We start from the raw sequence: 16246 nt of genomic DNA on the forward strand, positions 1-16246 counted from the left end.
TTAGCAGCATAATTCCTTGGTAACAGCTCCTCCAAGTCGATACAAGTTGTAAATGTTGTAGCTTTCACACTTTGTATAGCAGTAGAAATGCTGTTTACATAGCTTTAAATAACCACGGCTGGCATTACACAGCTAGGGCTGGACATTTTAATGGAGGCTACATCAACATGAGGCTGTAAGATTAACAAACAAGCACTAAGCAGGCTAAGCCTCCTGTCATTAATGATGGATAGTCGCTGGCCAGACCAGAGGTCCAGTCTGAATTGTGGTTTAAGTCATCAGGTTCGAATGAATGTAATAAATAGAAAGAAAAATAACTGATGTGTCCTCATGGGATATGATTACTGATAAACCAGGCATGCACTGAATATTTGACAAAGAAAAATGTTTGTTCAAACACTGAAACACTTAAGTTTTTTGCCGTTTTTGGCCAAATATTTTTGGTTGCCAAGTATTCGGTATTGCTAGTTTATTGGCGTTCAAGTTGCATGAGGCAATTTCACTAAGTAAAACAAGTCAAAATACAATTATACCAATGCCTTTGTTTATTTGAAGTCATTACAGCAGGGGGAGGCCTAAATCCCCCTCCAGCCCCCAGTAGCATTGTGCTTCGCTGCAATACAGAACACGTTTGGCCTGCTGGCAAACAGCCAAAAAACACTAGGTTTAAGTTCATTTTTACACTTGTCTTGGATAAATTAGATGAAATAAAGCATTCAGATTTACTTATCATTCTTGGTATTTTTGTACTGTTGATTCACACACTGTCAGATTTTAGCTTTAGATTCTCTACACAAGCCTGACCCGATGCCTGACCTGAACTCACTTTCCCTTCCCACCACTTTCCTTGGGCCCTGTTGGGTCAGGTTCAAGAACATGGTCTGTGCCGTAGGCCTATGTTTTTTAATGCTGTTTTTTATTTTATATAAAGCTATTGCTATTGATAATTAGAACATAGCACACTAACAAATCACACAATGCTGTTTGTGATTTTGCTCCAGTAAGAATGTTATAATCAAGCAGCACATACATGCAGTGCAGTGTGAACAGGTGAGTTCTTCCACTTGTCCAAATTACACTTTGGAGTTACTTTCTTAACAAACAGTTTTCTTAGATAATTGGTATATGCTTCTATCTTTATTACCATCATTCTGGACAGAATTAGCGTATTCAAACAACACAGAGTTGTAGTTAAAAGCCCAGTTTTGATACTCTAATTACAAAAAAATGTTATGTTAGGTTTAAATTGTCCTTATGCTCATAATGAGAGTTTATGGGGTGGGCCGGGTCGGCCTCAGACAGATCGTGCAGGCAGTGGTGGATTAAGGTGATCAGGGCCGAAAGGCTACACTTCCCAAACACTTCTACACACACATGCACACACACAAAAATAAATAAAATAATGCTGTTTATATTAATGACTTTGCTCACTTTAAAATATTTGTATATAATTGTATTAATCACAATAATATTCTGTGATTTCTTTTTTTAGGCATATCTTAGGGTAGTTTTTATTATTTTTAAATTTGAATATTTTAATGTGCTAAGTATAACTGAGAGAGCTTTAATAGAGGAATGAAATGCTAGTGTAGCTGCATATTCTACCTTTAACATCCTGGAAACGTGCCATCAGCAGTGTGACTAAAGCATAAAGCTAGGCAAGGTGAGGTGGAAAATCTAAGCTAATTAATAAAAAAAACATGGTCAATCAGTTAGCCTTAATCATTGCATGGGCCCCAAGGCTGCAGCCTCTGCATGCATGGTATGGTCGGGCTGAAATTTTGGGCCCAATCTAAGCTCTATTGCCAGATAAAGATGCGGCTGTACAGGGCTAGGATAATAACATTAGCTGAGCTAGTCAGCTTAGCCTGAATTTTGCTTATTTGCTTAGTTAGCAATTTTTCAGACCTCTCTAGCAAGTTGCAACAAATCTAGTAACTTATTGCTCTACCCTACTGCTACATATCACAGAAGAGATTTGCCCAAAAAGCAAATTGACCCTTCATTACCTGTTTCTGATCTTCTGAACTGAACCTAGTTGTTACACATAGACACATTATTTTAAATATATCATAGTATTTTTGCTAAACTCCATTATGAGGTCTTTTGAATTTCAGTGAATTCATCAAAAAGTAAATTCTGTTGGCTTTTTGAAATATGCGCATTGTTTTTTGTAAATATGCACGTAAACAAAAATATATTTATGTGATTAAAATTATTTTATTAAAAATGGCAAAATTAATGAATAACCTATAACAAAAAACGTTGTTCTGTGTTCTGTATTCAGCCTTAAGCCAGATGTTTCATTTTATTCAGTTACAGTTTCAGCCAAAAAAGTTTTATTTGACTGCATGCCTATAGGAAACCCTCTTTGTATGTGTGAGAACTAATTCTTTCTCAGTTCGCAGCACTGCCCGTGAAATCCAGTTGTAAATTTAATGGGTGGCTGGCCGTTAGGAGAAACACTTAATAAGCTGTCTAGCTGACTGTACATCTGCTTCCTTCTGTGGAAGAAAAGGGAAGGTCTGCAGTAGGATTTTTAATGAAAAACAATGCCCGAATTCTTCTTCATTTCTTATTTATTGCATGCGTTTTATTCAGCATATACTGAGATACAAAATTGCTTGAAAGCTGAATAGGATAGGTCTTTTATCTTTTTAAAGCATAGCTATACTGACATCTCCCCTGCAGACTGTATGGCTGAAGAAAGCAGTGGTAGGCCTGTTGTGAAGAAGTGGCTGGGAGTGGAAGAAAAATTGAAAGAAAGCTACTTTATAGCTCTGCCTTGTGTGACAAAGAACCCAGCATGCCATTATGCAGTATAGTTTCAGACTGCAGCCCAATTACTGACCGGGTGAGAACGGGGATGTGTTTTAGACCCCACCTTCCTTGGATTTTCACATTGTTGGTGTCATCTGTTGATGTGTAGTTTGCAGTAGTCATTTTCTAACACATTACCAGTGGTTTTGACTCTGTATGAATTTTTTTTTTAAGCAGGAAAGCAGCCCCAGACTATTACACTACCACCACCACGTTTTACATTTAGTATGATGTTCTTTTTAGTCAGCAGTGTTTTTTGCTTTGGAACTCTCCCATGGATAAAATTTTTGACCAGTATCTATCTTATTATAAAATCATTAACACTGACTTTAACTGAGGCAAGTGAGAGCTGCAGTTCTTTAAATGTTATTCTATGTTCTTTTGTGACCTCTTGGATGAGTTGTTTATGCCCTTTTGAAGTAATTTTGATAGGCTGGTCACCAGTGTTTTCTCAATTTGTGAAAAATATCTCTCATTATGTTTCACTGGAGTCCCAAAACCTTGTTAACCTTTGTTAACCTGGAAATGTCTTTTTAACCTTTTCCAGACTGACAGATGATCAATGACAGATGATCAATTGTTTTCTTATCTGTTTTTGAACTCCTTTATAATGTGATGCTTTTTGAGATCTTTAACTGCTTCATGGTGTCAGACAGGTTCTAAGTGATTTCTTGATTATACAGGTCTGTAAGTAATCAGGCCTGGTTGTGGATAGTGAAAATGAAATTAGCTTTCCAAAAAGTGTGATTAATTACACTTAATTTATAATGGGAAAACACTTCATAACATAGGGCTAGATTGGTAGTAAAGTGCTCTACACTCTAAGAAATATAAGTACAGATTTGTACTTAAAAGAGTACAAAGCTTGTCGCTGGGGCTGTACCTTATATTGAGGTACAAAAAAGTACCTTTCAGTGAAAGTCCTTTTTTGTACCCATGGTTTTTGTGCCAGTATAGATTATAAAGATTATAAACATTGTCATCAACTAAAAATGGCTCAAAAACTTGATGATACAAAATTGTCTGGCTTTCAAATAAAAAATGTGCAATTTAAATATATACTGTTCATTAGTACAGTGATGCAGAATACTGAATGTACCTTTTGGCTGGTTAAATGGTACAAATCTGTACTTATTGCTGTTAGAAATGACTTTGTACTTCAGAGGGAATAAATCTGACCCTGTAAAGACCAATATTGTACCTTTGAGGGTACAATTATGAAGAGTGTACCTTCGAGTACAAAAAAGTACTCATATCGTACCTCTGTTTTTTAGAGTGTAAGCCAAAGTGAGGATGTTTGTAAAGTTCTGTTTTGATTTGTAAGGTGGTCACGGCTGCTGTTGTGCTTTACAGTCCTGGGAGCTAATGTTATTGTCTAGTTTTATACCTTTGATAAAGTCTCGATAATAAAATTGGCCTCGCTCTCTCTGGGTGGGGAGGTTGCTCCTCCCTCTCCCCCCATCACTTAGTTTGAGCATCTTTTAGCTGATGCTCAAAATTGGCACTTAGTATTCTTCTTGTGTTTGCAGTTGGCTGGCATCTTATGATTTGGAAAAAGCACCTGGTAGCCTTCGCTTGGATTAAAAGAGAGCACAGTGTTTAGGTTATGCTAGGCTGCTGCACTGGCTTCTCTGTAATGCTAATCCAGCTAGACGTATTTCGTAGAGGAACTGTTGAAGTATTTATGTAGTAGAATCTGCTGATATGTAGGCCTACATGAAAATGATTGGATATTGGCATCGGTGCAGACTTCCTGTGTCAGTGCATCTTTACTATGTATTGAACCTGTAATGTAGAGTGAGTTCATAAAGATTGACCCATTGTAGTGGTTCATAGAGTAGACCCATCATATTGGACTCATTATTTATTACCTGCCAGGTGCTTTTAATGTATTTATTGGAATTCTGGTGTGGTTAGAAGAAGCGCAGTTTTAAAAAATGTCCTACGTAAGAAATGTTCTAATTTTGCTGACCTACCTCATGAAGCTTTCTTTACTGTGTGTTCTGTGTTCATTTCTTACTCAAACCGTTTATTTTACTTGCTGTAATTGCATTTATATTCATTTATTTCTTAACTGTACAGTTTTTTAAACAAAAAGAGTGATGTATTTCACAGCTGTTGTTTAGCTCAGGTTAGTCTGCACTCCTGTGCGTTCGTCTATGCTGGGTCAGGTGTGCTGTCAAAGCTGTCTAATCCTCCTCCCTCTTGCTGCCCTTGTACTCTGCCTCCTGCCCACCAGTGACTCCAAGGTCCTGCTTTACATTTATGTCTCAGGAGATGACGTGACCATTTTTTATTCTCTCTCTCTCCTTACAGAGCAGCTGGAAATGGCTCCCCCAACTGCAGCTCAGCTCAGATATGGTAAGTGTGTGCGAATATATGTGTGTTTGTGAGTGTGTGTGTGTGTCCATGTGTGCCTGTGCCTATTTTCTCATCCCACGAATCTCTCTATAAATTGCCCACACCTCCTTTAGCCAAGCCAGTTCCTCTGTTTTTATCAGTTAAATGGCCTGCAAAAGTTGAATGACTTTGTGGACACAGACATAGTGTTTTTTTGCTCTGTACTTATCTTCAAGAACCCTAATTCAGTCAGAATGCTTCTGACTGTGTAATTGCCATATTTATTCAATTTCATTTTTTTCGCCTGTTAGTAAGAGCTCGGAAGGCAAGGGGTGTAAGAAAACAGAGATCAATTAAAGTATTGTGACATTGTTTTGCAATACTGAATACATTCTTAAAAATACAATTGATTTTTATTTAATAATTTACATGTTTAGTGGCTTATTTTTTTTGGTTTATGTGTTTAAACCTCAACCTCTAATAGCAGTGTTATTCCCTGTCATTAGTTCCTACTGTTCTTTTAACTCATCTTCCTTTTACTCCACTCTTATGCCATGATAAGGTTTTTTATTTATATAGATTTAATTTGCCAGTGTTAAATTAACACTTTTGGTGTTACGTAAACACTATGGGGCAGTCTCCCAGACAGGTATTTTTCACACTATAAGGTGCACCTAAAATCCTTCAGTTTTCCCATAAATCATCAGTGTGCCTGGAGCTGCATTAGCGTTACTCGCTAATCACGCTAGCTCTTTCACCAATCAGAGGTGAGTAATATCAGACTGTAGTCTGTAGTCTGCGTGTTTACCGTGTTAAAACAAGCTACTTGGGACGAATCGCTAGCTAGTATTGTACTGGCTTATGTTGTGGAAATGAAAGTGAAAGATGGGTCCACACCCACCCCTCATCCGGGGTACAACTCCCCTACGTGTTCGTTTGATAGAGAGTCACAGACAGGTGGAGTGAAGTTGAAAGCAAACCAAGTATTTATTACAAAGTACTGAAGTTCAGGAGAACCCACACATGAAAGACAGTCTAAGAGCCGTCCCAGCATAAGTTCTGACCCCCCTCTGATCTGACTCCATGTTTATACCCCAAATGACGTGAAACCTGCTGATGAGGCGTTGCTAAAATCATCTCATGTTAGTATGCATAATTTCACGTGTTAGTGTTCAAGTTTCACAAGTCTGACCGGACCACTAGTGTTTGGCCTTGACTGTGTCCAGCCGGACAGTGTGGTATTGTTTCAAGAATTGACTGGGTCCAGTCAGACAGTGTGATATTGTTTCAGTAATTAGACAGTGCCGCCCTCCCTATGTGCGCACATCCTCCTCCCGCTTTGGTAGGTGAAGGACTTTGCACGCACAGAGAGAAAGGCCGCACTGTTCGTCCCGAAGTCTCCTTTGTATCAATTACAGAGTGCACTAGCTGATGATTGATGGCCGTTAGTCAGAGACATGCAGTGTAAGAAATGCTTCAAGCATGAGCTACACAAGTCACACAATGGATTCCATATGTTATATGTTAATGTGTTGGTAGCGCGTGGTTAGTCCGCCATATAATAGATCCTATGTGTTAGTAAACGCCTCATGTATCATGTGGGTTAATTTGTCATAATAAAGTCTGTGTTAGTCACATGCCTGATCAAACAATGTTTATCTATATGTGTAAATAATATGTATTGTGAGTATTGGTTAATCTTCTATATAAATGTGTATAAAATACACTGTGAGTAATAAAAATGATCAAATACAATGTGAGTATTGGTTAATGCATATAAAATACAATGTTTCACACAATGATTATGTAATTATAGATACTAAGATAAGTAATCATAATTGAAAGCTATTTGTCAATACACCCAAGGTAAAATAAACAGTAACTCTTCACTTACTGGAACACTCAGGGTTCCTCAGTGTAGCGCTGTCAGGCAGCGTTAGCTGCTAATGCTAATCCTGCTACACCCAGCTATAATGGAAATCTGGAAATCTAAGCTTACTGTAATTTAACAGAAGCGCTTTACTCACCTAAATAGTTTCTTTGGAGAGGAATCTGTGTATATTAACATAATTTTTTTTAAGATTTAAAGTTTTGTTTACTTAGCTTAGCTTAACTTTACAGGTCTCACCACACAGCTGAATTAGAAGGGAAACCTGGCGACATCCTTGTTCCTAGCTAGTGTTGCATAATGTGCCTTATAATTTAGTGCGCCTTGTGTATAAAATTAGATTAGAAAATAAAAGTTTATTGAAAACCTAAAATATGTGGTGCAATACAACACGCACATGATACCTGAAATATCTGTAATATTACTGTAATCTGTAAAATTGCTCTGCTCTATACGCTGCATCAGCCCACATGATTATTTCACTTTTAGTGAGAGGTTTGTATCTCTCAGCTTGTCCAGAAATGTGTGTCCTTTAGAGAAAAGATATAGAAACAATCATAATGCTGCTATAAGGAGGTGGCATCTGTACTTTATTGTTACTAAATTAAGTTAGCTCTGAGTTGTTTTGTATGTTCTTGGTAACTATCTAAAAATTTGGTTGTGTCAGTCGTTAACACTGTTATCACAAAATTGTTTTCCCATATTTTTTTCTTTAGAATAGAACAGGGACTATTGAAAACAATGTCTAGCTTATAGCCTGAAAAATCATACTGGAGCAAATTATGTCTTCAGAAGATTCAGAAAGCACAGTATTCTGGTGTTACATTGTTTTCACAGCAGTTATTGAAGGTAATCTGCTTTTGTCTATTATACCGGTTTCTTTTTTCTCTTTCAGTTCTGCTTCACAATGCTATCCCCTTTGTTGGCTTCGGCTTCCTGGACAATGCCATCATGATTGTTGCGGTAAGCTCTATTTATTATAATTGTGACATTTTAGCCTATTATCTGCTGGTGGTTGTTTGAAAATTGAATTTTTGAGGGAACACAATATGAGCTGCTTGAATGATGAAATTAAAGGAGGCTTTCATTCTTAAGCTTCTGAAAAAAGCTCAGTCAAACACTGATAAGAGGTGCAGGCAGGCTGTGAGGTTTCCTCAGGCCAGATTCAGCCCCCTTTCTGAAGATGTAGTGTTACTGCTGGTCAGTGCTATCAGACTTCATTCTGCATAGCTCTTCAAGCTCATTTACACACAAGCCCCACTTACTGGGATTCAGTAAAAAGTGCTTGTGGTCAAACACTTGAACCATTGGGATTAATTACGAGCACTCCAGCTGCACTCATCATTACAGTTATGGGGGACTAACAGACAGTTTTAGACCATGGCCAATTTAGGAGATTTCAGTAGACATTTCATATTATACCACTGGTCTCCTACTGGTGTTAACACCTTAAAGGTCACATATCACTGAAAAGTGATTACTGTTTGGTTAACTGATTCTTTTTCTACGTTTTTGAAAGTTTAATTCTATCATTTTTTTATTTGACTATATACAGCTCTGGAAAAAATTAAGAAACCACTTTAGTTTCTAAATCAGTTTCTCTGATTTTGCTATTTATAGATATATGTTTGAGTAAAATGAACATTGTTGTTTTATTCTATAAACTACAGACAATATTTCTCTCAAATTCCAAATAATAATATTGTAATTTAGAGCATTTATTTGCAAAAAATGAGAAATAGCTAAAATACCAAAAAAGATGCAGAGCTTTTAGGCCTCAAATAATGCAAAGTTTTAGGAGTTTAAAAATCAATATTTGGTGGAATAACTCTGCTTTATAATCACAGTTTTCGTGCATCTTGGCATGTTCTTCTCATCCAGTCTTCCACACTGCTTTTGAATAACTTTATGCCACTCATGGTGCAAACAATCAAGCAGTTCAGCTTGCTTGTGATGGTTGTATATTCCAGAGGTTTTCAATTTGGTAAAAATCAAAGAAACTTTGATAATTTTTAAGTGGTTTATGTATTTCTTACACTGATTACATTTTATATAACTATAAAGTTGCAATTGTGGAGATCTAAGGTTGCTGTGTGACTGAATCAATAATAGAAAGCTTCAATAAAAATGCATCCTGTTTTAGCTGTAAGCCAACACATTTACATTTATCCATCCATTCTGTCTACAGTTTAGCAGTTCAGCTCTGTATATTCACACTAACAAAAGAAAAAGATGGGTTTGTATAAATTAGAGCTGTTTATTATCACATGCCACAAAAAAAGTATATAAGTAGATATAAAGTCATAAATAAAATGCTAGAAAAAATGTAGGCACGTAAATTAATCACATGTGTTTGTCTACAGGGCACACAGATCGAGCTGTCCATAGGAGTGATCTTGGGCATCTCAACCATGGCAGGTACAGTCAAGGGCTAATCAAGCATGTGTTTCCTTTTTCCATTCTTTATTTCATAGTATAACCAAACTTGTTTTTTAAAACATTCTCAGTTCTTTATGTCTTGGAATCCACAAAATGATAGAAACTTGTCCATGAATTCATCCTCTTAGTTCCAATTTTTGATCCCACTATTTATGTAAAGAAAATGCCTTTTTAATGAAAGAGGTCAATGAATAATGGCCAGATTGGTTGGAGATATGAAAAAGGCTACAGTACCTTAAATAACACTTTATTTGGTTGGTCCATTAATCAACTGAATATCTATTTAATGTAACTAAACTCTTAGTTAAATGTAACTTATTCTCCACAGAAGCTAATCCTTCGCCTAATAATAACCCTAACCCACATTCTTACCATAACTAAATAATTAAATCTAACACTAAACCTAACCCTAATCCAAACTTTAACCTAGACCCTAAACCTAGTATTAGACCATACTGGGTAAACTTTAAAGACTGTGGTGCTGACATTTCCAGCAGATCAGCAGCTTCCTATTCTCAAGACTGACAAGAGCATTACCTGAAGCTGCAGATCTGTATCTGCATGACCTTATGCTAGATAATTGTATGAAACAGTAGATGTACAGTATATATGGGTTTCTAATAAAGTGCCCAGTGAGTGTATATGGATGTTCACATATGGAACATGTAATATGTAACATGTGAAATGAAACCGCAGATATGAGCTGCTTTCTCCATGTTATGAGCTTTTCTGCAGAGATAGAGGGAGAAGACTGTAATAGAAGTAGGGCTGGAGTGAGAGAGGAGCCAGCCAGTTGTGAGGAAGAAAAATTTGTGGTGAAATAGCTCTCTCATGTGACACGCTGGGCTGAATCTAAGGTTATTGATTTTCCTTTTTATGGCTCTAGGTTTGCCCTCAGTGTTGCGCAGTTCAGGGGGAGAGACATGTCAGGCCCTCTCGCAGAAAACTGTTCCGAATAACACGGTACTGATAAAGAACAGGTTTAGTGAAAAACCACAGTTTCCCCTGTATTCCAAATATTGATGATCAGGCAAGATGAGTTTGCTGTCAGGATTGAACTGATGTTCCTTTGAATGTTAACAGCCTGATATTTGTCACTGCCTTCTTGTGATGGGTGTAAAACAACATATATGCAAAAAAAAAAGTACCTGTGCCCAACTCAGAATCCATATATGAAAGTCTATTGAAAAATCAACACTCTGTTAAAAGATTAAATGTCCTGTCCTGTTCCGTTAAATGTTTCTTGAGGAACATTTAGGGGTTCTTCATTTTAAAACTGTTTTATCAACCAGAAGCCAAACTCTCATGGGAAGCTATAGGAAACGTTTAGACACTGTTAGACACTGCAAAAGAAGGATCTACTAAATATTGATGTAATTTTAAATGTAAAATTTTAATTGTAACTGTAGGGGTGCCAATTTTTTTGCACCTGCCAAATTTTGTTTAAAGAATTATTGCACACTTTCTGTAAATCCTATAAACTAATTTTCACTTCTTAAATATCACTGTGTTCATCTGCTATATGATATATTTAACTGAAATTACTGATCTGAACAACCAATGATTTATAAAGGAAAATCAGGAAAATTTATTTGGTGGTACCCAAACTTTTTCTCACCACTGTACACGTTTTATTCATGTGACAGACAGCTGCTTAGTCTGAATAAAAGGAAAGTTTAATTTTCGCACTCAGGACTTTGAGAAGAGTATAACACTGCTATTTGGCAGTTGGGATTTAAAAGCTACATAGACTGATTGACTGTCTGCCACCAGACTGATAGAATTAATACAGTATTGTAAAACAATATATTGTAAGTATATAAACTTGTTACTTGTTACTTTAGTGCAAATGTATATATATTTTTTTGCTTTTTTTGCTACATGTGAGGTAAGGAGAAAATTGTGTACAGTAATTTATTTTTCCCTTGACCCATTTCTGTAATACTGACACCTTTGAACACGCACACACACACACACACACACACACACACACACACACACACACACACACACACAGACAATAGTCTCATTCCATTTCAGCAGGTGGCTGTACACTGTTGTGTCTGTGGATTGGTTCAATTTGGTCTATTTGTGAGCTGTAATGGAACGTGGAATGGGTATGATTTGAGGGGAGGACGATGTGCCTCTTCCTCTCAGACACACTGCCACTCACTGTTTATACTGGGAATTTTATACAGTCTACATGTAGCTCTGTCATTTGTCTAAATGTTCAGGAGTGAAAGCCATGTACTGAATTGCACAGTTTTGGATTTGTGAAAATAGATGCATCAGTGTGACACTCAGTGCTTTAGCAGTGCCAAAAAAACAAATAAGATGTGATAATGCATCTGCATTGTTTTAGCACTAAAGTTCATAAAACCACTCAGTTAAGTGTAAAACCACACTTAACTGATTGAGCTAACTAAGAACTTCAGAGACATTCTAGACTGAAATCTCCAGGGTGATAGATATTACTTACCATGCAGGGCACCCAAACTCTTAAAATGTTAAAGAAATGTATTAAATCTTTCTCAGCTATTCACAAAATTAGATATTTTAACCATGGGTATACAAACATTTACATACCACTGTTGGTAGGTAGATTTAGGAATAATTGTATTGGCAGTCATTGCTACAGACGTCACATGTTTTAAAACAGCTCCGTAAAATAAGAATGCTTGCAGAATCATGCTCAGGATTACATTATGCATTTGCAGATGTACTGATGAGTAACACTGCTATAATTCACTCCATTATCTGATCAATTATACCCAGTCTTCCAAATTAGAAACAGCAGACCTGTACGCCTACTACCATTATCCCTGTGTATAAAATACACAAGCTCTGAGGGGAATTACATAAACATGCAGCCAGGCCATCCATCTAGCTCCTCATTTCCTCGAGTCCTGTGCTCATGGGTTTAGAACAGTTGCCCAAAAAGGGCAGGGAGCATCTGTGTGCATTCAGCAGTGAATAAGGACACACAGGCAGATAAGAGTAATGTACAGAGAGCAGTTTACCTGCATTTTTTGCTCTTTTTTTCTGCACACACTGCTACATAAATGTCTGTGTTTGCCGAAATAGTCTAAACATTTTATCTCTTAGCACTGCTATCATTATTCAGGATTTAAAAGAGATGGCAGCACAGTACTACTTGTCCTGATACAAAACCAGGAAATACACAAATCCAGTGCAAATACTGACAATCAGATAAAACCAAACTAAAAAAATTCTGAAGAAACATACAACTCAAATATTGGCTACAAACTATGGCTACCTCATTTTGATGCCATACTGGCCATGGTTATGACAAAATGGCACCACACTGTGATGCACCTTATTTTGATGTCATACCGGCAATTATGGTGGCACCCTGTTTTGAAGTCATACTGACTATTTTGATGTCATAATGGCTATTGTGAAGCATTAAAATTAATTGTGATGGTACTCCACTGTGATATCATAATGACAATTGTGGTGGCACCCTATTTTGTTGTCATACTGGCTATTGTGATGTCATAATGTTCACAGTGTCATATTGAAGTAGATTTGTTCTATTTTTTCTCTACAGTATCTAATGTAGAATTGTCTGCTGATATACACCTAAAACCAATACATCTGTACAGATGAATAGATAAATATGGCATCACATCAATGTCAAATGTCAGAGGTGCAAAAAAATCAGGTGAAATAAATTTACCTGCGAGTTGTAAAATTTTGTGTATGTGAATTTACTTCTCGCAAGCGCAAATGTGAAACTCGTGAGCAAAAAAAAGGGAATTGTGTGTGGGCTGAACTTCATTTTCTCTCTCTCTCGGGTGTTTTTTTTTCCTCTCGAATTAACATTTGTCCTTGCGCCCCATCCAAATGACCTGGGGCTGCTGTTTTTGCTCGAGTGAAGTTTTGTGCTCGACTTTTGAAAGGGGTGGTTTTAACAGTTTGGGGGTGGAGTCAGGGTCACCTCCCTCAGCAAATACTATTGGCTCATATCTCCAGAGTTTGTGCCGGACCGGAGGGGCGAGAAGAAAGGACAGCAGGAGTGTTATCTAGCTAGGTATGCTAAAATCCTGGAGCGACTGGCTCTCCGGCGCTGTCTGCCTATGAAAATCATTTTTGGAGTACATTTCTTTTCTGGCATTAAAAGCTGGTCATCCTTTTAGCTGAAAGTTGGCAAACAGTCATATAGTGATAAGTAAGAATGCTTGACAAACCCCTATTTTCAGCTTAAAAAACCCTATATTAACTGGAACATATATACACTTAAGCTTTTATTTTAATAATAACAACTCTTAACCTGATATTGGTGGCTGATAATGTGGATAATAATTCATATTTTTAAATTGCTGGGTTTGTGGGACCACGTCTTTGTCTACGCCACCTGTTGGAGACACAACGTTTCTACACTGTATCTATGGAATACAGCGGCTATCAGTGGTGTATAATGACATTGCATTAGGTTTGTATTTGGTTTGTAGGAGCTGCATCGTTGCTAGGTTACTTGTATGTGGCGGAGTAATTAATGGAGAGCTATGGTTACAGTGCATTATTGGCTAATAATGTCATTTATAAAACACCTCTCAGCCAATCACATTGCAGGGTCAGAACTAACTTTGGTATAATTAAAGTTGAGCAGAATCCTTTGTTGTTCTTTAAAAGAGCAGAACAAAATGCAGGTCTAAATAAGCTGATCATTGAACATGGGTGGTACCATAAATAGACAGTGTGATCTGATTAGTTATTAGCGAACCAGCTAACATTAGTTTAGTTGTGCTGTAGTAGTATTATCTATACTCTGTCTCAGCCAGTGCTCTCATCAAATTAGTTTTGAAGTGTGTGCTGACTCTTTTCCAGCAGCTCAAGGGTTAAAATGAACTTTATATTGGTCTTTACGTTGTATGTACTAATACATTCATGCATTTTCTTTTCTACAACAAATCTAAATCATTAAGCATAAGCATTTAGATATAATAGACATGTGCACACATTTAATCAGGTGTGTGAAAACTCTTGACTAGTTTTGTTAATATTTGTCTGCGATAATTGCAGTCTGTGATGAGGAATGTGCAAACCCTGGAACATAGACTTCATTATAAATGCATGTGTTTGAGTGAGAGAAAACTGCACCTGCTACATGCAGCATGTGCGTGCCAGCCGTCTTCTTATATAAAAGCAAATCATGCAGTTCTGGTTATTTTGGCTCCCACAGTTAATCACAGCTGGCATCTTGTTTCAGATACATATTTAATCAAAACCCTGGCAGTGATAGGAGCACCCGGATCATGAGTTATACTCCACCTAAGCACAGCCTGATTCTAGTGGAGTAAGAATTGTTTCACACCCTGTACCTTGTGCTTAATTTGCACTATAATAAATCGCTGAACATTCTGAGAGATGCAGATCAAGCCAAAGAGATTCAAGTGTCAGATATCACAGTAATTAGCTTTTGTTTGTAGAGCATGCTGGGAAAGTGACAGGGACTTTGTGGAGTCCTGTAGTGTTTTAGTGTTTAAGTCACTTTATCTGTTAGTGTGGCATTGAACCAGATGGCATTACTGTCAGCTGTATAATCTTAAAGATCAGCATAAGAGCATTAAACCGTTACTTTAAACAGTTTAATACTGTTCCAATTAACAGCACAGCCCTGCTTTTGACTTTAAAAAGCTATAAATAACTGAAAAAGAACCCTTTGGGATTACTTGGATTTCTGCATAAATTGGTCTTTAAATGTGTTCTGACCTTCATCTGAGTCACAACAATAGACAAACACAGTCTGCTTAAATTAATACCACACAAAAATGGATTTTAACATGGTTTTATTAAACACAACATGTTAACATTCACAAGGCAGGGACGAAAAAGTATGTGAACCTTTGGATTTAAAAACTGGCTGATCCTCCTTTGGCAGCAAAAACCGCAACCAAATGTTTCCTGTTGTTGCAGACCTGCACAACAGCCAGGACGAATTTTGGACCATTTCTCTTCACAAAACTGTTTCAGTTCAGCAATATTCTTGGGATATCTGATGTGAATCACTCTCTTGAGGTCATGATGCTACAGCATCTCAATTGGGTTGAGGTCATGACTCTCCAGAAGGCTTATTTATTTTCTTCTGTTGAAGACATTCGGTTGTTGATTTACTTCTATGTTTTGGGTCGATGTCCTGTTGCATCATCCATCCCCTGTTGAGCTTCATTTGGAGGACAGGTGGTCTTAAGTTTTCCTGCAAAATGTCTTGGTTAACTTGGGAATTCATTTTTCCGTTAATGACGGCAATCAGTCCAGACACTGAGGCAGCAAAGCAGCCCCAAACCATGATGCTCCCTCCACCAGGAGAAAAACTTGCAATCGGCACCTTAACCCTTTCTTATAATTGGATTCACCTGTGTATGTGGGTCAAGGGTCAATGAGCTTAACATACAGTTTTTGTGTTTCAGTAATTAGTGCTAAAGGTGTTCAAATCAATAAAACGTCAAGGGGGCCCAAATTTATGCATCTGACTAATTTTGTTTAAAGAATTATTGCGCACTTTCTATAAATCCTATAAACTTCATTTTACTTCTTAAATATCACTTTTTGTCTACTACATGATGTATGTAACTGACATTGCTGGTCCCAACAAACAATAATTAAACGAAAATTATCAGCATGCAAAAAGCCTTTTCATACTCTTTAAGACGATAACCATTGGTTAACCATTGGATAACCATTCCAGGTTTAATCTCATTAAGCCAACTGAGAGAATCAGCCAAGATTGGACAA

The 16246-nt window shown here is 37.1% G+C and overlaps 1 protein-coding gene across 1 annotated transcript in view; it reads left to right on the forward strand.

Moving 5' to 3' along the window:
* LOC103037205 (transmembrane protein 65) overlaps positions 1-16246 on the forward strand; it is a 100290-nt gene that overhangs the window by 35792 nt on the left and 48252 nt on the right. The window contains exons 3-5 of the mRNA XM_022674134.2: positions 5137-5181; positions 7944-8011; positions 9412-9466. Of these exons, the coding sequence (XP_022529855.1) occupies positions 5137-5181; positions 7944-8011; positions 9412-9466 (168 nt within the window). The remainder of the gene's footprint in view (positions 1-5136; positions 5182-7943; positions 8012-9411; positions 9467-16246) is intronic.

This window comes from Astyanax mexicanus, chromosome 6 (genome assembly GCF_023375975.1).
Source record: "Astyanax mexicanus isolate ESR-SI-001 chromosome 6, AstMex3_surface, whole genome shotgun sequence".
NCBI lineage: Eukaryota > Metazoa > Chordata > Actinopteri > Characiformes > Acestrorhamphidae > Astyanax > Astyanax mexicanus.